The sequence below is a fragment of the Bufo bufo genome, chromosome 6 (genome assembly GCF_905171765.1).
Source record: "Bufo bufo chromosome 6, aBufBuf1.1, whole genome shotgun sequence".
Taxonomy (NCBI): Eukaryota; Metazoa; Chordata; class Amphibia; order Anura; family Bufonidae; genus Bufo; species Bufo bufo.
Genome location: NC_053394.1, coordinates 149,642,095 through 149,669,519, shown reverse-complemented (window position 1 = coordinate 149,669,519; position 27,425 = coordinate 149,642,095). Strand labels below are relative to the sequence as shown.

The window sequence follows — 27,425 nt, the reverse complement described above, 5'->3', positions numbered from 1 at the left end:
AAATATAGGGGACTCCATGTCAGATGAGGCATAAAAAGATTAAAAGGGTTGTCTCACATCAGAAACTGGTGGCAGGGATATGCCACCAATGGCAGATAGGTGCCACTCCTATCTCCAGAACGGGATCCCCAAATAAACTGAAGGCAGGTGCCCTCTATTCATTTCCATGGGAGTTCCAAAAATAGCTGAGAGCTGGCTATTTCCAGCAGTCCCACGGAGGCGAATGGAGTAGTGATCGTGCTAGCATGGTGCACTCTCCATTCATTTCTATGGGACTTCCAAAAATATTTTCGGAACTCCCATAGAAATGATTGGAGAGAATGCTGCGCATGCACAGTGCGCTCTCCTTCACTTTTAGTGACCTGGTCTGGAGACAGGTGCAGGTCTCAGAGTTGGGACCCGCAGCTATTTGACATTGGTGGCGATATGCCAGCAATGTCTGAGATGATAAAACCCTTTTAAAAATGTGGTGCAAAGCATGTATGCATTTTCAATAGTAAATCTGCCCCAGAGTCTATTAGAAAGTTACAGAACGCTTAATTCAACAAATTATTTGGCCTTGCTTATGTAAATTCAGAAAATCCCAGTATGTGGGCAGAGAGTGAGAGCGGTTCAACATTTTCTTATCAAAATCAGCAGACCATAATAAAGGATAAAAAAAAAAAAAAAAAGCTAGAAACAAGTTTCATTTTATATATATATATATATATTATATATATATATACAAAATATTACATTTATTCCTCTGTTAGTCTCTTTTCCTCTATGAAAATGATGAAAGCAAAAAGATGGATGATGCGGATGGTGGTAGACGGTCTTCTGGCTGGACTCATGTGGTGGCAAATAACGTTAACAACCCCTTTATGAAGGAGACAATTTCATTTCCCCCAAGCTTGGATTCTCCATAGACACGATCCACAAATGAAATTGGCACCTGGAAAATAAGAAGTGAGACAATCAAAGATATTATATGGACATCAGCGTTTCCTGCACCAGGTTAACAATAAAAAGACACCACATACACTGACACGGGGCGGATTTTGGCACTCTTCAGCAGCAAAAATTCTGCTACGGATTTGACCCTGTGCATTGAAAAGGGTGAAAGCCGCAGCATAAATTAACATACTGTGGATTCAAAATCTGCACTGCGTGTGGATGGGATTTCTGTCAATATCATCCATTTTGCTGGTACTGTAAAAATGCTTGGGATATGGCACACAGAAATCTGCAACACGTGTCCCATGTGGATGTATCCTAAGGGTACCTGCACGAGATGGGGATTACATGTGGAAAAAATGCAGCGTAATACAGTGCCAGCTAAGTGAATGAGACCTGACAAGTCAATTGTACCAAAAAGGAGGCTGTATCACCGTGACCTTTATAAATTCCAAAGTCTGTGGCCCAGAGAAATAGAGTCTCATACAGATATATGTCACTATGGGGCTCTGTTGTGCACTGTATTAAAAGCTCCAGGTGCATAAGCGAACCTACGACAATATAAGACGCAGGAGCGGTAAAGTACCCTATTATATGAGTATCGCTTGAGTACTGTTATATGAATACCATCACGAATATTACAAATATATGACTCTTACGTTTAGCCTATTGTGACATACACTTGTATGAGATTCTGGGCCACAGACTCTGGGATGAATTATAAAAATCACGGTTACAAAAACTACGGTGATACAGCCCCATAGTGACATATATCTGTAGGAGACTCTATTTCTCTGGGCCACAGACTTTGGAATTTATAAAGGTCACGGTGATACAGCCTCCTTTTTGGTACAATTGACTCAGTGCTATCCATCAATTTTTATATATTGTTGTTTTTTATCTATTGTTGTTTTTATGCAACATGTTGTATATAAAATGTGTGTGATGTATATTATAAAATTCACTCTAATATAACCCAACTTGGCTATATGGTTGCCTGATATTTGAGTGACGCCCAATCCAATTCTTTCCTCCTTTTTTCACTCTATCAGCATTAGGGAGTGCTGTAGGGCAAGTGCACCTTTCCAAAAGTGGAACAGTGAGTGAGCCACCATCTTTTTTACATTTGAGACCTGACAAGTCTCGTGTACACTTTGGGGGTCATTTATCAAACTGGTGTAATAGCCCATAGCAACCAATCAGATTCCACCTTTCACTTTGGACAGCTCCTTTGTAAAATGAAAGTACTACGGAGCGCTACTGTGGGATTTCCTTCCGTGCTTCAGCACCACAAAAAGGAGAACATGTTCTATTTTTTGCAGTGTGGACTGAATCTTGAGGATCGCGAACCCATTCAAGTGAATGGATCCACATCCGCAGACGGCGAGCACTCGGCCGGCGCCCGTGCATTGCGGACTGCAGCACGCGGTGCACACGTTTGGATTTTCTGCATACAAATACACAACATGTGCAGGTACCCTTAGTGTAGTTTCACACACAGTTTTTTTTGGAGAAATGCTACTACAGTTTTTAATGCAGTTTTCTGAGCCAAAAGTGGATCCAGAAGTCCAAAGGGCATCTGTCAGCAGATTTGTACCTATGACACTGGCTGACCTGTTACATGTCTTCAGCTGCCAAGTGCACATCTGTGTTGGTCCCACGTTCATATGTGCCCGCATTGCTGCGCCCTCTACACTTTGATTCACAGTGTCGGGCATTATGAGGTTTTCACTGCCAGGCCCTGTCATAGTGGAGAGGCCGTGGCAATTGCAGAGACAGCGGAGCCTCTGCTGCTCCTAGAGGCTCATTTGCATAAATTAAAACCTCATTTTTCTCAGCAATGCGGGCACATATGAACATGGGACCAACACAGATGTCTTCAGCTGCCAAGCGCACATGTAACAGGTCAGCCAGTGTCATAGGCACAAATCTGCTGACAGATGCCCTTTAAGTCTTTTCTTTATATCTGCCATTCTATTATACTTCACTTCTGGCTTTGGCTCAAAAAACTGTATTAAAAACGGCTAAAGTCTTTTTCCAAAAAACCTCCCATGTATGCTAACCCTCATCCTTAGGTTCTTACCACCTGGGACATAAATGAAGTGGAAAACAAATCAGCAACAGAATCCACACGAGTTACATGCAAGCTTGTCCCTATGCATTGCAAAGGATGAAATCCGCAGTGGAAAAGTGCAGCATAAATTGATATGCAGACTTAGGGCTACTTTCACACTTGCGGCAGAGTGATCCGGCAAGAAGTTCCGTCGCCGGAACAGCGTGCCGGATCAGGCAATCTGCATGCAAACAAACAGCATTTCTAGACGGATCCGTCTCACAAATGCATTGCAAGAACGGATCTGTCTGTCCGTTTGTCATACGGAAAAAGGGATCAGTTTCTATTTTTTTTTCTCATTTCTACCGGTCTGCGCACGCGTAGACTGGGAGGACGGATCCGGCATTCCGGTATTTTTAATGCTAATACATTTCAATGCAAATTAATGCCGGATTTAGGCAAGTGTTCAGTCTTTTTGGACGTAGATAAAACCGCAGCATGCTGCGGTATTATCTCAGTCCTGAAATAGCAAAAAGACTGAACTGAAGACATCCTGAACGGATTGCTCTCTATTCAGAATGCATGGGGATATACCTGATCAGTTCTTTTCCGGTATAGAGCCCCTAGGACGGAACTCAATGCCGGAAAAGAATAACGCTAGTGTGAAAGTACCCTAAAACGTGCACCACATGTCAATTTCTGCAACAGACTTATCTGCAGCATATCTTTCCCATGTGAACATATACTAATAGATATGCCTAAGTGTCAGTCTTCACTGCAGTTCCGACATTCTATTGAACAAAAGCTATAGGGCTATAGGAGAGCTGCAGTACATATAATTAACTGATAATTTGGAATTATTCACATAGCTTGCTTCAGAATACAATAAAGCAAAGCTTCCCCTAGGACAGTGATGGTGAACCTTTTAGAGACAGAGTGCCCACACTGCAACCCAAAACCCACTTATTTATCGCAACGTGCCAAAACGGCAATTTACCCTGAATACTGCAGTCCAATATAGTATATCCTCCATGTACTTTATCATTTAGCTATAATAGCATGCCTACTCACAATACTCTGCCTGTGCTGCGCCCTGATGAATGGCAGGAAAAGTCTTGGTACATCATAGACTTTTTCCAGGGTGCGGGTGCCCACAGAGAGGGCTCTGACTGCCGCCTCTGGCACCCGTGCCATAGGTTCGCCACTAGGACCTTTCCTGCGCCACCTTTTCCCATGTACTGTATAGATGGCTGCCCTGCCCCTAGAGGACAATATATATCCAGCTTGAAGCAGATGTCACTTCCATCTCCCATCCTACTAAATCGCGAGAAATCCACATGATATTTTACTATTATGATATTTAACAGTGTGACTGTACCTCTCCGATCGTGTACTTAAACTGCCGAGCTCGAACGATCATTTCCATCTGGAATACGTAACCTTTAGAGACACAGTGGTCCACCAGCTTCTGCAGAACTTCTTTCTTATAAAGCCTATAGAACCAAGAGTAGGCTGAGCATTTACAACATGGAGATGAAACCCCGCACAGAAAAATCATAATACTAGTCTCAATATAATCTGAGGAACCAATATATACAATACAGACGAGTAAGAATATACATACAGTGTAATCAAATCCTCAGCACTTTAACCCCTTAAAGGGGGTTGTGCCACGGAAAACATTCTTCATTTTTAAAACTAGCACTTGAGCCTTAATTCTTTTGTAATTGCATGTAATTAAAAATGTAGCATAGCCACTGAGTTATTCAATAAAATGTATCTGTATAGCGCCACCTGCTGTTAGTTCTTTTGCTTATTTCTCTATCCACCTCACTGAGGTGGTTGCATGAGAGCAGTTTAAATCTTCTACTGTCACCTATGTCTTCGGTTAGAAGTTGTGGCATTACAGGGAAATAGCTACAGCAGAAAGGGCATGTAATAGGAAGAGGGCTGCAGCGAAAAGGACACGTCCCCAGAGCTGCCAGCCTGAAATATATCTGTCAGAACATTTGCAGTAATGAATGGTGAGATCTCTGCATGTGAGGTACAGGGCTGGTTCTAGTTTTGTTAGAAGGAGATTGTCATGTACTAGAAGTCTGATTTTCATCTGGCGTAAACCCTTTAAGGACGTGGCCTCTTTTGGACTTCAAGACAGAGCGATTTTTGTTATTATTTTTTTTTTGTTTTTTTTATCTCCGAAATGCAAAAACCATAACTTTATTTGCACAGGCTTGCTTTTTTTTCTTAAATGTAACCATTTTGGGGGATGGCAATAGGGTGAGAGACTCTGATGTTGTGTTCAGCACTGACCGCAGCATCTATGGGATTAAATGACTGCGATGTCGGTATAACACAGCCAGCACTTGCAACTGATGCCGTATGTACAACTCCTGGGCCTATGCCATTACTGTGTGGTAATAGTATGGTGGCTCATGGGAATTACCATCCTGTCGCAACTTATTGATCTCTGTTTAACGTCAGTGACTAGAAAGGCTAAAAATCCCATCCACACCCAGCTGAGGGTTTGCTACAATTGGATCCAGTTTAGATAATTCCCTGTGAACAGCCTAGACTACATTATACCTGTATTGAACTAAATCAGAACAAGAGAGAGAAGTGTGCTGCTAAAGCTAGAATTGACTACACTTGATACACTGTGACAAAACAACAGCTGTGTATGAAGTATTCGGTCTGTACAGGTTTTCCTCTGGGTGTAAATGAAAATGTTACCATTCACTGATAGCCAGAAAATATCTTAAAGGGTTTCTATCACTTCATATCACATATTTAGGTGTCAGACACTAGCGATCCGCTAGTGTCTGCTCTAACAAACCATCCTAATATGATAGGTTTTGGGGCAGCCGTTTTGCTAAAATAACAACTTATATCTATATGCTAATGAGCCTCTAGGTGCTATGGGGGCGTCATTAGCACCTAGAGGCTCCGTCTACCTTCCTAAACTGTCGCCGCCCAGCGCGTCCCTCCAGCCCGCCCATCTCCTGCTGAATGCGATCCTCTCCGTGCGCATGCGCAGTGAATGTCTGACCGCTTCCCTGCTCAGACATCTCCACTGCGCCTGTTCCTCGGAGCACTATGATGTCATCGGCGCAGGCGCAGTGGAGATGTCTGAGCAGGGAAGCGGTCAGACATTCACTGCGCATGCGCAGAACAGAGACGCGCACGGAGAGGATCGCATTCAGCAGGAGATGGGCGGGCTGGAGGGACGCGCTGGGCGGCGGCAGTTTAGGGAGGTAGACGGAGCCTCTAGGTGCTAATGACGCCCCCATAGCACCTAGAGGCTCATTAGCATATAGATATAAGTTGTTATTTTAGCAAAACGGCTGCCCCAAAACCTATTATATTAGGATGGTTTGTTAGAGCAGACACTAGCGGATCGCTAGTGTCTGACACCTAAATATGTGATACGAAGTTATAGAAACCCTTTAAGAATTGTAAAGATCTGAAGTACAAAGTCATGAATCTGCACAATTACTTGATTGTGGTTGATCACTATGTCTATGCTACAACCATACGGCCCCCTTCAGCCAAGAGCGTGGTCATTTACATACACTGCACATTTTGTGGAGGAAGGGGGGGGGGGGGTGTCACAAAATACGTTCTCAAAGACAACCGCTCATAATCTTTTAAAATCTGAAATCTAAGGGCTCTTTCACACGAGCGGATGCCGTGCGGGTAATCCACTGCGCGAAAGAGAGCCAAGCCGTGCTCCGGACAGCAGAGACACAGGGCATTAACATGACTGATAATGCTCCGTGCCTCTCTGTGACCTTATTACTACAAAATCACGGTGACAAGTTTATCTCACTGTGATTTTGTAGTAAAAAGGTCACACAGAGAGGCATGGAGCATTATCAATCATGTTAATGCCCCGTGTCTCTGCTGTCCGGAGCGGGGCTTGGCTCTCTTTCACGCAGTAGATTCCACGCACGGGATCCACTCATTGACTTTGACGTTGACTTCTCCCTCGCTGTCACATTGATGTAGACAGCTTCACAGCCAGAAAGAAGAAATTATGTTCTCGAGAGATTTACCTAATCTTGTGAGAACAGCCTATGTAAGGAAGTCATTCCGGAGCCGACGCCATTGTGATCAATATGAAGGAGGATCATTTATTAAAGAGTTATTCCCATCTCTGCAATTCACTTTATATTGTTAGTCATGTTTAAGGCGGTTTTCCAAGTGTTTTATTTTATTTTACTGATGATCAATCCTCTATATAGGTCATCAGTATCTGATTGGTGGATGTCCGACACTTGGAACCCAATGATCAGCTGTTTGAGAAGGCACCGGCGCTTTCAGTAGTGCTTTGGCCTACTTTCTGCTTACCAAGCAAAGCGTCGTACATTGTATAGCGGCTGTGCTTGGTATCGCAGCTCAGCTCCACTCACTTTAATGGGGATGAGCTGCACGTAGGCCATGTGACCGATGAACGTAAAGTCACGCGGCCTAGGAAAGGATGGGGAAGGCTGTGGTGCTACTACGAGCGCCAGTGTCTTCTCAAACAAGTGACCTATCCAGAGGACAGGTCATCAGTAAAAAACACTTGCAAAACCCCTTTAAATAAGGCACTTACCCATTAAGTGCCTTTTCAGAAGCGCCACCTTTTCTTTTTATCTCCTTGCTTAATGTCTAATGTTCATTGGGGACTATGGCCGATCCTGTGATCTGGCCGGTGGCCACACTTGCACATTGTGCTCTCTTCATCTTCTGTCTCTGGTGGCTGGGATCGTGGGAGAGCGCATACTCACGCACGTCTGGCATCTCCCAGCCACCAATCTACAGTAACAGGGCATGGGCAGTAGCCCTGCAGCTTCCCAACAGAGCTATCCAGTGTAACTTCTATTAGGCTACTTTCACACTAGCGTTTTTGCTGGCTCCGGCAGGGTTCAGCAAAAACGCTTCTGCTACTGATAATACAACCGTCTGCATCCGTTATGAATGGTTCCGGTTGTATTATCTTTAACATTGCCAAGACGGATCCGTCATGAACTCCATTGAAAGTCAATGGAGGACGGATCAGTTTTCTATTGTGTCAGAGAAAACAGATCCGTCCCCATTGACTTGCATTGTGGGTCATGACAAACTTGCTCCGCATCTCAGGACGGAAAGCAAACCGCAGCATGCTGCGGTTTGCTCTCCAGTATGAGAACGGAACAGAATGCATTTTGGAGCATTTTTTCCTATGACGGATCTCAATACCGGAAAACATTAACGCTAGTCTGAAAGTAGCCTTAGATGGGGGAGTGCGTTCGTGCAACCAAGCGGCATGATGACGTCATCATAGTGCTTCTTGCCTGTAATGTCAATCACAATGCAGGTTCCTGCCCACAGAAGAAGTAGGGAGAAACTGTGCTAAAAAGATGATGAACAAGGGAGATAAGGAAACTCTTAATGATCACAGAAGACACATTTCACTTACCTAAAACTTCCAGTCAAATCAGAGGCTCCTGGGCGCAACAAGACCTGAGTTAGGAAATTTGCCCCACGGCTGTCAAAGGAAGACAATCCCGTAAGATCATTAATCAAATGAATTGACGTCTATCAATAAAAGCACACACAGTATAATCTGCTGACCTGATGAGCTTCCTCTTCAAGTCCCAGCCATAAACTCCTCCATTTCCAATGTATCGAGTCCCAGACACGATGTCAAAGTTGCCTTCTTTCTGTTTACTGCAAAAAACAGTGACATTAACAGTCTGTGAGTAATATTCATGTGTATTTTATTGTGCTGGATAATGGAAAAGTCACTGGACTTACAGGATCAGCAGGCTTTAAAAACACTCTGTGCTGCTGGAAACTGGTCCCTTTCACTAATTACCATATTTTTTGCTATATACTTGTAAGGGAGAGTTCACATCACCGTTATTTTTCCATTCCTCCGATCTGTCAGAAGAACAGAAATAACCCATAAAACCAGGATCCTGTATAAAAACTGAAAAAAGTACTGCATTCTGTCTAAAAAAAAACAAAAACAAACAAACCTGTATCTCTGACGGAAATGGCTCAAACCAATGCCAAATGTGCATAACTGATGCACAGGATCAGTTTTTTTTTTTTTCTCTACAGGATCCTTTTTTTGTCTTTATTTTTCTGTTCTTCTGACAGATCAGAATAGAAAAATATCAGTTATGTGAACTCTACCTAAGATGCACTCCCCCTTCCCCCAGAAAAAAAAAGTGGGGGAAAATGTCAGTGCGTCTGATAAAGCGAATACTAATGAGCGCTTCCATTATGGAAGTGTTCATTACTATGCAGATGGAAACAGAGAGCAGTGAGTGTAGCGCCAGCTGTACTCACCTCTCCCTGGTCGGTCCTGGCGATGTACGCAGTCTGGACAGTGCAACAATGGGCCCGGAAGAAGACCAGGGAGAGGTGAGTACAGGAAGAGTACAGAGCAGAAGTGGTAAGATCATTTATTTATTTTATGTCTGATCTGAGGTCTGATGAGGATTGGGGGTTTGACTGGGGGGAGGAGGTGGTTTAATCTGAGGTTTGAAAATTTGGGGGTCTGATCTGAGGTCTAAAAATGTGAGGGTCTGATGAAAAATATATTTTTCTGATATTCCTCCTCTAAAAGGTGCATCTTGTAACGCAAAAAATATGGTAACTAAGTCTGCGACATCCCACCAGATCAGTTTACTCATCTCCTGAAATACTCTGTGCTGCAACAGCTAAAACTTAATGTTGTACTCACTTGATGAACTCTGTAATGAATTTAGGCTGAAAAAAATAAAAAAAAGGACAAAATGATTAAAATGTTTAAAGTTAAATTAATTGCATGCAAATAGAAAAGATCTTGGAAAATGATATACGGTATGCTCAGGGCATGCTTAGAAACAGATATCTGACTGGTGAATTATTCATACCAAGAGAAACAGGGAGAAAACCATTAAAATATTTTATTTAGTTTTGCTAAAAAGGTGGATATTGAGCTACACAGATTCAAAAAAACAATTAAAGAGTTTTTTTTCCAGGACTTCTAACATCCTCAACCCCACCAATAAGCTGCTGGTAGGAGCTGCAGCTTCCAGAACTAACAGCGCTGTAGCGGCCGTCCCGGGTTACTGCGGCTCAGCCCCCATTCAACGGCTATGATCTGCGTTTGTATCTGTATCATATGCCGAATGAGTTCAGACCACGCGATGCGAACAGAACCAAATGGGATTCAGTGCATGCAGGTTATACGGGTAGAAAAAATAAACATTATATACACAGTATACTAAATTTATAAAGTACAATGGCCAACTTTGTGTCTCTCAAGAAACGCCAGTCATACCCAAAAAGGGGCAAGCGATTGGGTTCCCACAGTTGGATACTGACTGATTAAACTTCCCAGCAATATGCCACGACTGTACATGGTGGGTAAACCCTGGCCACTGACTGGCACTCTACGAATAATACGTACATGATGTGAGAGGTCAGCATCCATGATGATGATGAAGTTTCCTGAGGCGTGCTGCATGCCATGAATGTACGCCGTTCCTAGACAAAGAAAACAAGGGATCAATGTATAATAGAGGGCAGAAACTGTTTTTTTTGAGTCACATGGTCTGACAATTACGGTAAAGGGGTTGCAATAAAATATTAAAGGGTTTCTATCACTTCGTTTCACCTATTTAGCTTTCAGACACTAGCGATCCGCTAGTGTCTGCTTTATCTAACCATCCTAATATAAGAGCTTATTGTCCTGCCGTTTAGCTAAAAAAAGAACTTATATAGATATGCAAATGAGCCTCTAGGTGCTATGGGGGCGTGATTAGCACCTAGAGGCTCCGTCTACCTTAACAAACTGCCGCCGCCCAGCGCGTCCCTCCAGACGGAGCCTCTAGGTGCTAATCACGCCCCCATAGCACCTAGAGGCTCATTTGCATATCTATATAAGTTCTTTTTTTAGCTAAACGGCAGGACAATAAGCTCTTATATTAGGATGGTTAGATAAAGCAGACACTAGCGGATCGCTAGTGTCTGAAAGCTAAATAGGTGAAACGAAGTGATAGAAACCCTTTAAGGGAAACTCCAGCCAAATATCATCTGTTATAAATAAGGATTGTGCTGTTATGGTCGGTTGTCTATGCCGTTTTTATCTCCTTTGGTGCCTCTGGTGACACAATAGTCAATCTCTCAGTGTAATCAAGAATTTTTTTATTCAGTGACACTAAGCAGAGATCTGGGGAAACGAAGATGTTGCATTTTTATGTTTCAAACATATTTATTGCTATAATAGCAAAGATGGAGAAAATGTACATTGGATATAAATGATGAAGGAAAAAATGAACATAGATCTCCAGTGTTATTGAATAATATCAAATACTAGCTGAAGGACCCGGCTTTGCACGGGTATATTTCATCTATTTCATATAATGTTTGTGTGTGTCGTTAAAAGATATCGACAGTATCCCATAGGTTATAGTCCCGTTAACTGTGACCTCCACCATTCCCGGCCCCCTTAACAGAGACCTCCACAGCGACTGCCCCTTTAAAGAGAACCTTTCACCTCTCCTGACCTGTCTGTTTTAATATCTTCATGCATTTCCCACGTACTAACAATTCTGGAGCATCTATTCTTATGTCTGTATGTTGTGCCATTCCTTTATTATTTCTACTTAATTGCTAGCAGTCTGCAGTAAGGGTACAGAGGGGAGGTAACCAGTTGGGGGGGGTGTACCTGCACAGTCTGAAAATGGCAGCACTGATTGGATAGAGTGAGTCTGTGCAGGTACACACCCCCAACTGGTTACCTCCCCTCTGTACCCTTACTTAAAGCTAATAGCAATTCATTCCTAACCTATAGTAGAAATAACATAGGATTGGCACAACATACAGCCATAAGAATAGATGCTCCAGGATTGTTATTACATGGGAAATGCATGTAGCTATTAAAACAGACATATACGGAGCAGAAAAAGGTCATCTTTAACAGTGACTGCCACAGTACCCCGCTCCCTTAACAGTGACCTCACAGTACCCCACTGCCTTAGGGTCCATTCAGACGTCCGTAGTGCATTGCGGATCCGCAATACACCCGGCCGGCACCCCCATAGAACTGCCTATTCTTGTCAGTAATTGCAGACAAGAATAGGACATGTTCTATTTTTTTCCGGAGCCGCGGATCAGAAGATCGGGGGCGCGCTCCGGAAATGCGGATGTGGAGAGCACATAGTCTCCATAGAGAATGAATGGGTCCGCACCCGTTCTGCAATTTGCGGAACGGATGCAGACCCATTATACGGACGTGTGAATGGAGCCTTAACAGTGACCTGGCAGTACTCTGTTGCCCCTTTAATAGTGGCCTCCACAGTGCCCTCCTTCCTTAACAGTGACCTCTACAGCAGCCGCCCTTTATTAGTGACCGCCACAGTCTCCTTAACAGTGATTGCCAAAATATCCTGCCCCTTTGACAGTGACCTCTACCGCACCCCACCCCTTAACACTGACCTCCAAAGCAGACCGTCCCATTAACTGTGACCTCCACCATTCCCTGCCCCCTTAACAGAGACCTCCACAGCACCTGCCCCTTTAACAGTGACCTTCACAGTATCCTGCACCCTTAACAGTGACCTCCACAATGGCCCGTCCCCTTAACAGTGGCCTCTACAGCAATCTTCCCCTTAACACTGACCTCCATAGAGGACTGTCCCCTTAATTGTGACCTCCACAGCAGAATGCCAGTAGCACTGGCGTAGCTATAGGGGTCGCAGCGGTCGCAATTGCGACCGGGCCCCTAATTCAGGGGGGCCCACAGGGCCCCCTCAAGCCAGGAGAGCAGCCACAGTAAAGCCGAGTGGCAGTGCGATAGGATCCCTCCCCCCTTCATTGGAGTCCCAGCAGTGTAATGCTGGGGCTCTGATCGGTTACCATGGCAGCCAGGATGCTACTGAAGTCCTGGCTGCCTTGGTCAGTTACTCTGCAGCATACTTACATGCGCTGTGGCCGCTCCTCCTTCTTGTAACTCATCACAGGTCTGTGCGGCGCATTGCTATAAGCATAAGCAATGCACCGCACAGACCTGTGAGTTACAAGAAGGAGCGCCAGGCGGCCACAGCGCATGTAAGTATGCTGCAGAGTAACTGGCCATGGACTTCAGTAGCGTCCTGGCTGCCATGGTAACCGATCGGAGCATTACACTGCTGGGACTCCGATCGGAACTGCTGCTGCCACCAATGATGGGGGTGGGGGGGAGGCGCACTGGCCACCAATGATTTTAATACCGGCGAGGGCGCACTGGGGGCTGATGGAGATGCACTGGGGGGCTGGTGGTGAGAGGCACTGGGGGGCGGTGGAGAGGGGGGGGGGGGGGGATTTTAATACACTGGGGGCACACTGCCCACCAATGATGATTTTAATAAACTGGGGGCACACTGCCCAGCAATGATTTAAATACTGGGGGGGGGGGGGTGCACTGCCCACCAATGATTTTAATACCGGGGAGGGCGCACTGGGGGCCGGTGGTGAGAGGCACTGGGGGCCGGTGGTGAGAGGCACTGGGGGCCGGTGGTGAGAGGCACTGGGGGCCGGTGGTGAGAGGCACTGGGGGCCGGTGGTGAGAGGCACTGGGGGCCGGTGGTGAGAGGCACTGGGGGCCGGTGGTGAGAGGCACTGGGGGCCGGTGGTGAGAGGCACTGGGGGCCGGTGGTGAGAGGCACTGGGGGCCGGTGGTGAGAGGCACTGGGGGCCGGTGGTGAGAGGCACTGGGGGCCGGTGGTGAGAGGCACTGGGGGCCGGTGGTGAGAGGCACTGGGGGCTGCTATGAGGCATGGGGCTCTTATCTGAGGTCTGATTGGGGGGGGGGGGGGTCATTCATATTGGGGTCTGAGCTGAGGTGTGATCTGAGGTCTTATTAACATTGGGGATCTTATTGGGGCTGTTAGCTGAGGTCTGATTAACATTGGGGGTCTGATTGGTGGTCTGACCTCAGGTGTAATGAAAAATATTTTTTTTCCGGAGCAGCTTGGAGAAAAAAGGCCTCACATTCTCCCACACTCAGTCTGCTGGGCCAAGCCAGCCAGCACCCCTGAGGCCAAGCCAGCCAGCACCCCTGAGGCTTCAGAACTGTAAGTAAATTATACATAAAGGGGAGCTTAAATTATGAAAGAGACGAATTATGTCAGAGCGGCTCTTCACCTACACGTGTATCAGCACTAGATATATACCCCTTACTCTCCCTAATATCCGAATTACACAAGATACATATCCCTACCTTCTAATACACATACACACCCCACGATATGTTCTTTCACCTTCTTGTGTTACAGACCCCTGTACAATTTAACAATCTTCTTTAAAGGGTCCATTCACACGGTCGCAAAACACGGACAGCGGCAATGTGTGTTCGGCATTTTGCGGACCGCACATTGCAGCACTTATAGAATATGCCTATACTTATCCACAATTGACATGTTCTATTTTTTTCGGGAACGGAATTGCAGAGCCGGAAGTGCGGGTCCGCAATTCCACGTCCGGGAAGCACATCGTGCTGCCCGATAGAAATGAATGGGTCCGCAATTCCGTTCCGCAAAATGCGGAACGAAATTGCGGACGTGTGAATGGACCCTTATACACAGACATTTAGATTCATACATTTCCTACACTGGCACAAATGCGTTGCCAGTGACCAACTGTCGGTGCTCAATCCTATGCGCAACCGTCGCAAGTGCATGAGGAGCTGCGGATGTGGCAGCAAGGTCCGTGAGGTATGTTGGGGTGGGAGATCCGGGAATGGGAGGGGGGGGGGGGGCATAAGAAAAATTTGCTATGGGGCACAGTCATTTCAAGCTACGCCCCTGGCCAGTAGGGTGGCCAGAGGTCCGGTTTTAGGGCGGACAGTCCGGCTTTCAGACTCCCTGTCCTCCGTCCAGCGCAGGGCCTGGACGGACACAGGGATGTCCTTTTGAACAGCTCACTCTCAAACAGCAGCACTGTCCCTCCCACCCCTGCAGCTGAAAGTACATTTTTTCCTTCATTTTTTCAATCCCCGTCGGGAGTGGGAGGGGGCATGACCTAAGCGGGTCGGGGGAGTGACTTAGCGGGACCGTGGGCAGGGTTTTTAAGTACATCTTTTGAGGGTGGCCTGAATGGCCATCCTACCTGCCCCTGAACTGTGACCTCCACAGCGTCCTGCCCCTTTAAAGCTGACCAACAGCAGTGGAGAAATATGGCTCGGTTGTTATGGAAACCTGGTTTAAAACTGTGTGTATGTGGAGACTAAGGGCCTGCGAGCTTCTATTAGCTGATAAGGGTCATGTGACTAGGCTTCTATTGGCTAATGCATTTTTTGGGAATATCTCAGGAACAGTACGTGCTAGAGAGCCGAGACCAAGTCTAAAACCTTCCCAGACACCTGATGTACCTGTGTGCCAAATTTCGTGATTGTAAATGCGACGGTGCGGATTCCTTTAGCGGACATACATACATGCACACACACACACACACTTAGCTTTATAGATGAGATAGTTTGAATAAGTATGAAGTAACAGAACATAACATATGTCATGAGTTACATCAATAAAGTAAAACGGGTTCAGCTCTCGCGACTCTCCCAGAGAATATGAAAAAAAAAAATATGAATATGGGGGGGGGGGGGGGGGGGGGACAAGCAGTCAAGTCTTCCATGTACTAAAGCAAATATTTAGAGATAGGAAATACTGTAAATTAGGAGAGTTGGCACAGTTTAACCAGGGATTCCATATTCGCGAGCATCGTTTACTGGTATCATTCAAAGTGGCATTTACGTTTTCATATAATGCAAAGTGGTACCGAAAGGGAAGGCCTAGTAGATATACAGGTGCTGACAAGGGGAGATCCTTCCTAAACACTTTTAAATAGTCCTCGGTCCAGAACAGTCTCATTATGGGACAAGTCCACCAAATATGAAGGGTGTTATTGGTCTCCTGGCAACCTCTAAAACCTAATGGAGAAACCATTGGATAAATGAGGTGTGATCTAGAAGGCGACATATAAACTCTGTGAAATATCTTTAAAGAGGTCTCCATTAAGATAACCCGCCAGCTTCCCTTACTGATCGTCGTACAGCATTCATGCCACTGCTGCACAGCCGTGGTATCAGAAAAAAAGTGGTGAATCCAAAATAGAGTAAAGAAGGGAGAGAATACCCCTCTCTAAAGCTCTATATTTGCAGGGCCATTCAGACATTGTGAAGTCTATTGTGTAGTTTGTTGAGACCAGGGAAGATAAAAAATGAAAGAAAGACTTGAGTAACTCTAAAGAGTTCAGAAGTTGGAGGTGAGAAAGTGGAAAGGAAGCGTAACCTGGCATGTTTCCACCAAACAAATGATGCTGGTGACAACCCAGGTGGAAATAGGGGGTTTCTAAATATAAGGAGCATTGGCAAGATTGGGCTTTGTAATTTATATTTAAATCGAACTTTGTAAACATAAGATAGGGGATTTTCGCTGAGGGGTCAACTACCCTGTGGCAGACCTCTCTGCCTTTGGATTACTAGATAAAACTGGATTTGTCTATTTGTTCAGCAGTTTCTGGTTGTTCGCCCAGATCAGAGCTATTCAGGGATGTGTAGTTTATGGGGATATGTGGGGTTTTGGGGGTTTTCTGTGTTTTGGGAAAGGTGTGTGTTTTCTGCCTGTGAGGGATTAAGTTAGCTCATTGTGTTTGTTAATTATATCACAGGCAGAGCCCATTGTGTTTGCTAATTGTGTCACTGGCAGAGCCCACTGTGTTTGCTAATTATGTCACAGGCAGAGGGGGGTTTGTGTACATTTGTTGGAAGACCTACATAAAAGGCTGACATGTAACCCATTAAACAGTTCCTGCTTGACCCTCAATACAGAGCATCGTCTCGCCTAGGAGTGTTCGGTAGCTGACTTCATATTCGGGAATAAGAACAGCTTTGGTGATGTTAACCCCCTTTACCTACTCGGGGTGCTGTAACATACCCCTAAGGAGATATCAGGCAACCAAATTAAAAAGTAGAACCCACTGTGGAGGATTAGGGAGTGTATGGAATCATACTAAGGGCTCATGCACACAAACGTATTTTCTTTCCGTGTCCGTTCAGTTTTTTTTGTGTGGACCGTATGCGTAACCATTCACTTCAATGGGTCCGCAAAAAAAAAAAAAAACGGAAGTTACTCCGTGTGCATTCCGTTTCCGTATGTCCGCATTTCCGTTCCGCAAAAAAATAGAACATGTCCTATTATTGTCAGCATTATGGACAAGGATCGTACTGTTCTATTAGGGGCCAGCTGTTCGGTACTGCAAAATGCGGAATGCACACGGATGTCATCCGTATTTGTTGCGGACCGCAAAATACATACGGTCGTGTGCATGAGTCCTAATTGTGATAGTCTGGTTGCTAGATAATACTTATATAGATGGGAAGATGTTGCATTTTGATTACATAATGATTAATCTTTACATTAATCTGGAAAGACCCTTTACGGTGCATCCACACATCGCATAAAAAATCCCTGCTGAAAACTGAGCAGAAATGGACATATGGTGCAGATTTTAAAGGCTATGTACACCTATGGTGTACACATTTTTTGTTTATTATTGCATTTTACTTTTTCTGAGCTAAAATCATTTTTTTCAATTGGTCTTTATTATAAATATGGAATCCTTCTTGTGTACATAGCCAAGATGCTGTAGTAGCTGCCTGTGGATTTTCTGTCTTTTCCGTCATCTGGGGAGTGACTCCCATCTTACTGATAAGAATGTGGCTTAAAAAATGACCTCTTAGTAGTTTAGAGATAAGGCTTATTAGATGACTAGCAAAAAGTGGAAGTACTAGTCACACAGTTAACCCATTGTGACAGAATGGCTCAATATTTTTAGCCAAAGATGAGTAAAATGCAATCACACAGAAATTGCCTCCTAAGGTGTACATAGCCTTTAAAATATATGATGCGGATTTCACCCTTTGTAATTCATTGGGTGAAATCCACAGCAAACGTGTGACAAATCTACATGTAACTCATGCGGATTTTGCCATGGATCTGCTGCACTTTATGTCCTGGGTCCTCCTTAGGCTACATTCACACAATAGTGAAGAATGGCCATGTGACGGCCATTTTCAGAACCAATTAAAGTCAATGGGGCTATTCACATGGTCATTTTTATTTTATTAACGGCCAATTATACAGGAGTGCACCTGTCTAACAGCTGTTAACCCCTTCAGGACACAGCCATTTTTTACCTTCAGGACACAGTCTAATTTAGCAAATCTGACCAGTGTCACTTTATGTGGTAATAACTTTAATAAGCTTTTACTTATCCAGGCCATTCAGAGACTGTTTTTTTTGTCACATATTGTATTTCATGACAGATGCAAAATTGAGTCAAAATATTTCATTTTTATAAAAAAAAAAAAAAATACAAAATTTACGAATTTCCAAATTAAAATTTCTCTATTTTTATAATAGATAGTAATACCTCCAAAAATAGTTATTACTTTACATTCCCCATATGCCTACTTCATGTTTGGATCAATTTGAAAATTACATTTAATTTTTTTGGGACGTTAGAAGGCTTAGAAGTTAGAAGCAAATCTTAAAAATTTTAAGAAAATTTCCAAAACCCAATTTTTTCAGGACTAGTTCAGTTATGAAGTCACTTTCTGGGGCTTACATATTAGAAGCCACCCATAAATCACCCCATTTTATAAACCACACCCCTCAAGGTATTCAAAACTGATTTTACAAACTTTGTTAACCGTTTAGGTGTTCCACAAGAATTAAAGGAAAATGTAGATGAAATTTTAGAATTTCACTTTTTTGGCAGATTTTAATCAATTTTTTTCCGCTAACAAAGCAAGGGTTAACAACCAAACAAAACTCAATATTTATTACCCCGATTCTGTAGTTTACAGAAACACCCCAAATGTGGTCGTAAATTGCTGTATGTGCACATGGCAGAAGGAAAGGAGCACCATATGGTTTTTGGAAACAGATTTCACTGGGATAATTTTAAGTTGCCATGTCACCTTTGAAGACCCCCTGATGCACCCCTAGAGTAGAAACTCCAAAAAAGTGACCCCATTTTGGAAATTACGGGATAAGGTGGCAGTTTTGTTGGTACTATTTTAGGGTACATATGATTTTCTGTTGCTCTATATTACACTTTTTGTGAGGCAAGGTAACAAAAAAATAGCTGTTTTGGCACCGTTTTTATGTTTTGTCATTTACAATGTTTATCTGACAGGTTAGATTATGTGGTATTTTATAGAGCTGGTTGTTACGGACGAGACAATACCAATACTTTTTTTTTGTTGTGGTTTGCTTCAGTTTTACATTAAAAAAAAAAATTTAAAAAAATATAATTATTAATTATTGATTGCTTGGTATGACACTTTTTGTGATGTAAGGTGACAAACAATGGCTTTTTTTACATAGTTTTTTTTTTTTTTTTTACGGTGTTCATCTGAGGGGTTGGGTCATGTGATATTTTTATAGAGCAGGTCGTTACGGACGTGGTAATATCTAATATGTATACTTTTTTATTTATTTAAGTTTTACACAATAATATAATTTTTGAAACAAAAAAAATAATAATAATCCTGTTTTAGTGTCACCATAGTCTGAGAGCCATAGTTTTTTTAATTTTTTTGGGCGATTGTCCTAGATAGGGACTCATTTTTTGCGGGATGAGGTGACGGTTAGATTGGTACTATTCTGAGGGGTATGCGCCTTTTTGATCGCTTGGTGTTGCCCTTTTAGTGATGTAAGGTGACCAAAAATGTTTTTTAAATTTTTTTTTTGACGGTGTTCACCTGAGGGGTTAGGTGATGTGATATTTTTATAGAGCCGGTCGATACGGACGTGGCGATACCTAATAGGTCTACTTTTCTTATTTCCCCTATTTTTTACAATCTTGTTTTACTTTATTTTTGGAAAAAGGACGCTTTTTTTTTTTTTTTTTTTTAACTTGAAACTTAAAAAATTTTCAATTGAAAAGAAAAAAAATATTTTAAGTAGAGGGAAGAAAAAATTTAATAATGTGGTTGCATAAGTGTGCACACCCTTAAACTAATACTGTGTTGAAGCACCTTTTGATTTTATTACAGCACTCAGTCTTTTTGGGTATGAGTCTATATCAGCATGGCACATTTTGACTTGGCAAGATTTTCCCACTCTTCTTTGCAAAAACACTCTAAGGGTGGGTTCACACTAGCGTTAAGGAGTCCGTTATGGCTTTCCGTTATAACAGGGTTATAACGGAACATAACGGAATAGATAGGATGGAATGCAAAACGGAAGCCTTTAAAAGGCATTCCGTTTTGCTCCGTCCTAATAGAAGTCTATGGGAATCAAAACGGGTCTGTCTGGTTCCCGTTATGCAAGACGGAAAACAAAGTCCTGTCAACAGAACTTTGTTTTCAGTCTTGCATAACGGGACCCAGACAGATCAGTTATGTTTTCCCATAGACTTCTATTAAGACGGAGCAAAACGGAATGCCTTTTAAAGGCTTCCGTTTTGCATTCCATCCTATCGATTCCGTTATGTTCCGTTATAGCCCTGTTATAACGGAAAGCCATAACGGACTCCTTAACGCTAGTGTGAACCCACCCTTAGAGTGTTTTTGCAAAGAAGAGTGGGAAAATCTTGCCAAGTCAAAATGTGCCATGCTGATAGACTCATACCCAAAAAGACTGAGTGCTGTAATAAAATCAAAAGGTGCTTCAACACAGTATTAATTTAAGGGTGTGCACACTTATGCAACCATATTATTTTTTCTTCCCTCTACTTAAAAGATTTCAGTTTTCTTTTCAATTGAATTGTACAGTTTATAGGTCACATTAAAGTGAACCTGTCACCGGGATTTTGTGTATAGAGCTGAGAACATGGGTTGCTAGATGGCCGCTAGCACATCCGCAATACCCAGTCCCCATAGCTCTGTGTGCTTTTATTGTGTAAAAAAAACTATTTGATACACATGCAAATTAACCTGAGATGAGTCCTGTATGTGAGATGAGTCAAGGACAGGACTCATCTCAGGTTAATTTGCATATGTATCAAATCGGGTTTTTACAAAATAAAAGCACACAGAGCTATGGGGACTGGGTATTGCAGATGTGCTAGCGGCCATCTAGCAACCCATGTCCTCAGCTCTATACACAAAATCCCGGTGACAGGTTCCCTTTAAAAGGTGAAAAAAGTTCTGAAATGATTTATCTTTGTCTCATTTTTTTACATCACAGAAACCTGACATTTTAACAGGGGTGTGTAGACTTATATATATCACACACACACACACACACACACACAGTGATCCCTCAAGTGATGGCCTCAGGATACAGTATTTTCAACATACAATGGTCTTTTCTGACCCATTGTAAGTTGAAACCAGACTCAACATACAATGTCTTAGACTCAGATCCAACCAATCAAGTCGACCTCTCTGGTACAATAGCTGGATTAGTTACTAGTTAGCAGCTATTCCTGACTGTTATATGTAAGGACTTGTCTTATCTGTCTTAGTTATCTGCTTATTTGTCTTACCGATAAATCTTCATTTTCTCTTATTTTGGGGCTTTGGAACCGGTTACTCAACTTACAATGGTTTCAACATACAATGGTCGTCCTGGAACCAATTAATAATGTAACTTGAGGGACCACTAATAAATAAAAAATAAAATAAAATAATAATAGAGAGATATATATATATATATATATATATATATATATATATATATATATATATACACACACACACACACACACACACACTTTCCAAATAACGAGGCAGCACTTCCAGCTTTAGGTGGTAGGGTGAAGACCCCAAAACTTTAATCCCAGCAACGTTTCGGCCTGCTCAATGAGGCCTTCATCAAGCTTGATAAAGGCCTCATTGAGCAGGCCGAAACGTTGCTGGGATTAAAGTTTTGGGGTCTTCACCCTACCACCTAAGCTGGAAGTGCTGCCTCGTTATTTGTGAAGTATATATTGTGGAGGAGGGGCCGGCCTCTGTGGGGATTTGCACCCAGTTCATCACGTCTGACTGTGCTGCTGCGATATATATATATCTCACTAGGAGTACATGGTGATGTCATTATGCTGGAAGGGTTTTTAGCATCAAGTGAAGAACCACTGCCTCTGCGTGTGCAAGAAGATATATATTTTTTTATATTAAACATAAGCAGATCTAGGCTGCACTAATGGGGGCATTCATTATACTGGGGGGCACTATGGGAGCCATTATTTATACTGGGGACTCTGTGGGGGCCATATGAGATTCAGGGGGCACTGTATACCGTGAGGGCACTGCAGGGGTTGGAAAAGAAAAAGCTAATGAAATTCATCCATTTTTAATGGCAGTTTTTTTCCCACTGTCGTGTGAATGTAGATTTGTATCAAGCTGGCAGCTCAAGGGGAATATCCTTTCTGCTGCAGCTCAGGGGGGTGTCTTTTCTGCTGCAGCTCTCTCCCTATCCCAGTTCAGGAGGCAAATGATGGATGAAACTGAGCACGTGCGGCCATCTCAGTGAGCCAGACAAAGAAATAAGAAAAAAAAAAAAAAAAACAGCAGGAGGCGCTATACAGATACATTTTATTGAATGCCTCAATGGCTATACTACATTTTTAACTACATGCAATTACAAAAGAATTCAGATCCAGGTGCTGGTTAAAAAACTGTAGAATATTTTTTCTGGGACAACCCCTTTAAGGGTACGACCACACAATGTTTTTTGATCTAGGTTTTGATGCTAATCCGCCTGCAGGATTTTTTTTGCCACAGCCTGAAGTGGATTCAAAAGGGATCCTTCCTGGTTGATCCACTTCTGGCTTTGGCTGCAAATCCTGCAGGCAGATTAGCCTCAAAACCTTGTCCAAAAAGAAAAACTCTGTGTACCCTTAAGGGGTTGTCCCAGGAAAAATATTCAACAGTTTTTAAACCAGACCCTGGATCTGAATACTTTTGTAATTGCATGTATATCCACAGAGTTATTGAATAATATGTGTCTGTATAGCGCCACCTGCTGTTTGTTTTTTCTCATTTCTTTGTCCGGCTCACTGAGATGGCCGCATATGCCCAGTTTCATCCTTCAAATGCCTCCTGAGCTGTGATAGAGAGAGCTGACACGCCCCCTGAGCGGCAGCAGAAAGGACATGCCCCCTGAGCGGCAGCAGAAAGGACACGCCCCCCTCTGAGTGGCGGCAGAAAAGACACGCCCCCCCCTGAGTGGCAGCAGAAAAGACACGCCCCCCGAGCGGCAGCAGAAAAGACACGCCCCCCCGAGCGGCAGCAGAAAAGACACGCCCCCCCGAGCGGCAGCAGAAAAGACACGCCCCCCCCCGAGCGGCAGCAGAAAAGACACGCCCCCCCCCGAGCGGCAGCAGAAAAGACACGCCCCTCGAGCGGCAGCAGAAAAGACACGCCCCTCGAGCGGCAGCAGAAAAGACACGCCCCCCGAGCGGCAGCAGAAAAGACACGCCCCCCCGAGCGGCAGCAGAAAAGACACGCCCCCCCCCTGAGCGCCAGCAGAAAAGACACGCCCCCCCTGAGCGGCAGCAGAAAAGACACGCCCCCCCCCCCGAACGGCAGCAGAAAAGACATGCCCCCCCTGAGCTGTCAGCTTGATATAAATCTAGCATAGCAATCAATGGGGATATCTCTGGATCCATGTGAGGTACAGGGCAGCTTTATGATGTCTGATTTTCATTTTTTTTGTGTTAACCACGAGATAACCCCTTTAAAGTATTGGAGAAAAAAAGTCTTCATGCAACTAATCTGAGAAAAGGGATCAAAAGGTATTAATTGCATTGTGCTGGTTATATATAAAGGTCAATACTGCATTAGCTAGTGATTTTTGCAATTACGGTGTACCTGCTATGTTTTTGTAAAAAGTACATAATTATTTTATACTTTGGACACATCAACGAACAGGTCACAATTCCATCATAATATAATTACCTAACCCCAGCTTCTTTTCTCGTGGCCTGAGCAGCTGAAATAAGAAAAAAAAATACATATAATTATCATTAACTCCATAAATAGCCACAATCTAAAAATTATATATACAGCGCAAACTCTCCAAAAGACCACCTTTTTAAGAAGATCACCCCTGTATCAAGACTAGATTTTGGTCCTACTATATACTATGCACACTTGCGATGTCTGAGAGGCCCACCCATGAGACGTTCACATGTGGCATAAATGCTGCGGATTTGTATGCGCCAAATCCACAGGGTTTCCAAAATCCAAGTGGATGAGATTTTAAGAAACCTCAGATATGCAGAGAAAAAACAAAAACAAAAAACACAGTGTAAATTGACCTGCACGGTGGAATTCAAATCCACAGCCGTTTCATTTATCCACCATCATGGATTTCACCCTTCAATCTGCAGTGGAAATTCTTTCCTCCGTTTGAATGCAGCAGCAGATGCATCATGGCTCGGTTTAAAGTCTATGGGACTGATGAAGGTAGCCAAGTACAGAACTCCGCTATCTTTGATAGTCCCATAGAGTTTAATGGCAGTTTGCTCCATTCAAAAGGCAGAGAGGGATCATGATCGTGGGGGACCTGGTGGTCAGAGTAGGGGATAACGTTTTGTTCCTGGAACACCCCCTTTAAAACACCAATAGCAGCTCTGCCTGGAACTGCATCTCGTCTCATTCAGCCACTTTGCCTGTGTACAAAATAAAATGGACAAGGCCCAAGCAGGAGTTTCTGGATCCCTTCACACTGATCATTGGGGGTCCTGGAAGGCAGAACCCACCGATCGCATGAATGGGTCATCAACGTAAGAGTGTCGGAGAACCCCTAAAAGGACACAAGCAACTATTGTCTCAAAGGCCACTTTGCCTTCAAGGGGTTTTCTGTGACTTTGATTTTGATGGCCTATTCTCAGGATAGGTCCTCAATAAGGATGAGCGAAGCAAGCTTCGGATCCAAGATCCGAAGTCGCTTCGCTCCAAACTTCTCTGTCTCCACGCAGCATTAAAATGTATGCACTCCGGAAAGGCGAAACGAGTTATCTCCGAAGTCTCGCTGAATAACTTCAGCATTTGATTATTAAACCTGAAAACCATTTAAAAAAAAGGTATCTGAAGTCAGCTTAGTTACGGATTGGTACCTCGGTACTGAAGCCGGCTTCGGAACCAAGTATTAAACTTGAAAACCATTTTAAAAATCAAAGGCCGAAGTTATTCACTGAAGTCTCGCGGGACTCATAACTCATTTCGCCTCGCCGGAGCCCATACATTTTATTGCTGTACGGAGACAGATATCCGTACAGCATTAAAACGAAGTTTGGAGCGAAGCGACTTCGGATCTTGGATCCGAAGCTCACTTCGCTAATCTGTAGTCGTCGATATTAGATCGGTGGGGGGTCTGACACCCGGCACCCCTAATGATCAACTGTTTTGCGCAGCCATTAGAACTGGAAACTATACAGAGGATGGAAGGCTCTGTCCACTGTGTAGTTTCCAGCGCATTCACTAGAATGAGGAAAGAGGATATAGACTGTGAGCAGGGAAACACTGAAGAGGCTCCTTTATACAGCTGATCAGGAGTCGCACCCCTGATGATCTCATATCGGTGACCTATCCTGAGGATAGGTCATCAATACCACAATTTGGGACAACCTATTACAGAGGATCGGCAGGGAGAAAGGATCACCCAGTGGACACCTCGGGAGTCATTTTCATACGGCGCTGAAGTGATTAAAGCGGCTGTCATCCAGATTACCCTATTAAACCAGGCACATAGCCTGGTAGGGGTGATCCTGCAGTTTAAGATAATACCTTTCTCCTCACTGTCGGAGCGACACTTTTATTCCTTTGCTGGCAGGCAATTTTGAGCACCAAGAGGCGGGATTTTCAGTACCATCACCGCTATGCGGCCCCTACCGACATCTAAACACGCCCCCTTCCCCTTGATTGACAGGGCTAGCCCAAGTCGAAGTCATACTCTTGCGCTGTCAATCGAGGGGAGGGGGGTGTTTAGATGCCTGTAGCATAGCAGTGATCGTACTGAAAAAGCCTGCCAGCAAAGGAATAAAAGTACGATTTTATCAACAACCGTGGCGCCGACAGTGAGGAGAAGGGTATTATTTTAAACTGCAGGATAACTCATACCAGGCGATGAGCTTGATTTAAAGGGGTTCTCCGGGCTTTTATTATTGATGACCTATTCTCAGGATAGGTCATCAATATCATTTTGGCAGGGGTCTGACACCCGGCAACCCCGTCGATCAGCTGTATGAGGAGATGGCACGCGCAGTGTGCACGTGCCATCTCCCGTCTCTCTCCCTGCTAATGTTATGTCTATAGCAAGCAGGAAGAGAGACGACACGTGCACACTGCGCACACCATCTCCTCATATAGCTGATCAGCAGGAGCGCCGATCTAACCTGAGGATAGGTCATCAATATTAAAAGCCTGGAGAACCCCCTTAATAGGGTGATCTGGTGACAGAGATGCTTTAAAAGTGGATTTTCTATGGGTGTCTTTATCAGTGATGCTTGCGCCTCTCTCCCCTACCACTGAATATACTTACAATCTTATCCGAGCCATAGATTTTCCTCAGTTGCTTTGCCACTTCCAATGTCCCATCTGGGCTTCCGTCATCGATTATGATGATCTCATAATTATACCCACTGAAGAGAAGGAAGACGTTACCGGTGACTTCATTGAAACAATAAACCTGCACAAAGTGAATCTACAGAACCTTCATACAGTAGGGCACTTCTGGTTGGCTGCAATCACAAAATACGGGTGATTCACACAGGGCAGCAAGGCAAGCGTGGCTTCCTATAAAGCATAACCGCTGAGGATGCCACAATCGCTGTGGTCCCTGGCACGGTGAGCCATGTGTTCATGCCATCGGTTTTCCCCACTAGAGTTTTAGACACCCTCTTGCCACTTTGGCCACTCTGCTGTCTGAGACGCTTCACAGTATCTGCCATGTCTTCAGAAACCATGTAAAACCCAACTTTTCAGAAATCACAACCTATGACTACAACTCCCAGCATGCTTAGCTGCCCTAATGGACAACTGTACGGACGCTCATAAGGGACAAAACACTTCTACATGCAAAATGTTAAAAATAATAGCCTTCCGGAAATCTATATAAGAAGCTGTGATCGCTCTCCTCCTATGAGAGCCGATAGATGACAGACAAGGGGGCACACTGCAGGCTGGACGGTACCTCTCTCCAAAGTATTTCACCAGCAGCCACACGATCAGCGGCAGATTCTCCCTCTCGTTATAGGTGGGCAGCAGCACCGAGTACTTGTCCCGTCTTCCCTCATCTTTCCGGATTTTATCACGTCGACTGACAACAGACATGGCGGCCTGCAGCCAGGATGTGACAGGGCACCAGAATGCCTAGCAAACCGCGCAACCAATCAGCTCGCACACCCAGGTGGTACAGTAGCCAATCAGAGTAGAAATGAAAGGCTCGTGAGGTATTCAGGTCACGGTGGGCGTGGCCAGCGG

At 44.0% G+C, this 27,425-nt stretch overlaps 1 protein-coding gene across 1 annotated transcript; it reads right to left on the bottom strand.

Moving 5' to 3' along the window:
* On the bottom strand, positions 1–27,425 carry DPM1 (dolichyl-phosphate mannosyltransferase subunit 1, catalytic). Its single transcript, XM_040437309.1, has 9 exons — positions 27,136–27,425; positions 26,485–26,584; positions 23,898–23,931; positions 10,416–10,492; positions 9,705–9,730; positions 8,585–8,680; positions 8,430–8,498; positions 4,368–4,482; positions 1–934 (listed from the first exon to the last, which is right to left on the bottom strand). Exons 1-9 carry the CDS (start codon positions 27,273–27,275, stop codon positions 830–832), a joined length of 762 nt encoding a protein of 253 aa, XP_040293243.1. The 5' UTR covers positions 27,276–27,425; the 3' UTR covers positions 1–829.

Excerpts from the sequence above, each read along its gene's own strand:
- DPM1 (XM_040437309.1), bottom strand. The coding sequence starts at position 27,275 with ATGTCTGTTGTCAGTCGACGTGATAAAATCCGGAAAGATGAGGGAAGA. Across the intron at positions 26,585-27,135 it reads GTGAAATACTTTGGAGAGAG|TGGGTATAATTATGAGATCA; the intron begins GTACCGTCCAGC and ends CCTTCTCTTCAG. Across the intron at positions 8,499-8,584 it reads TTGAAGAGGAAGCTCATCAG|CCGTGGGGCAAATTTCCTAA; the intron begins GTCAGCAGATTA and ends TTCCTTTGACAG.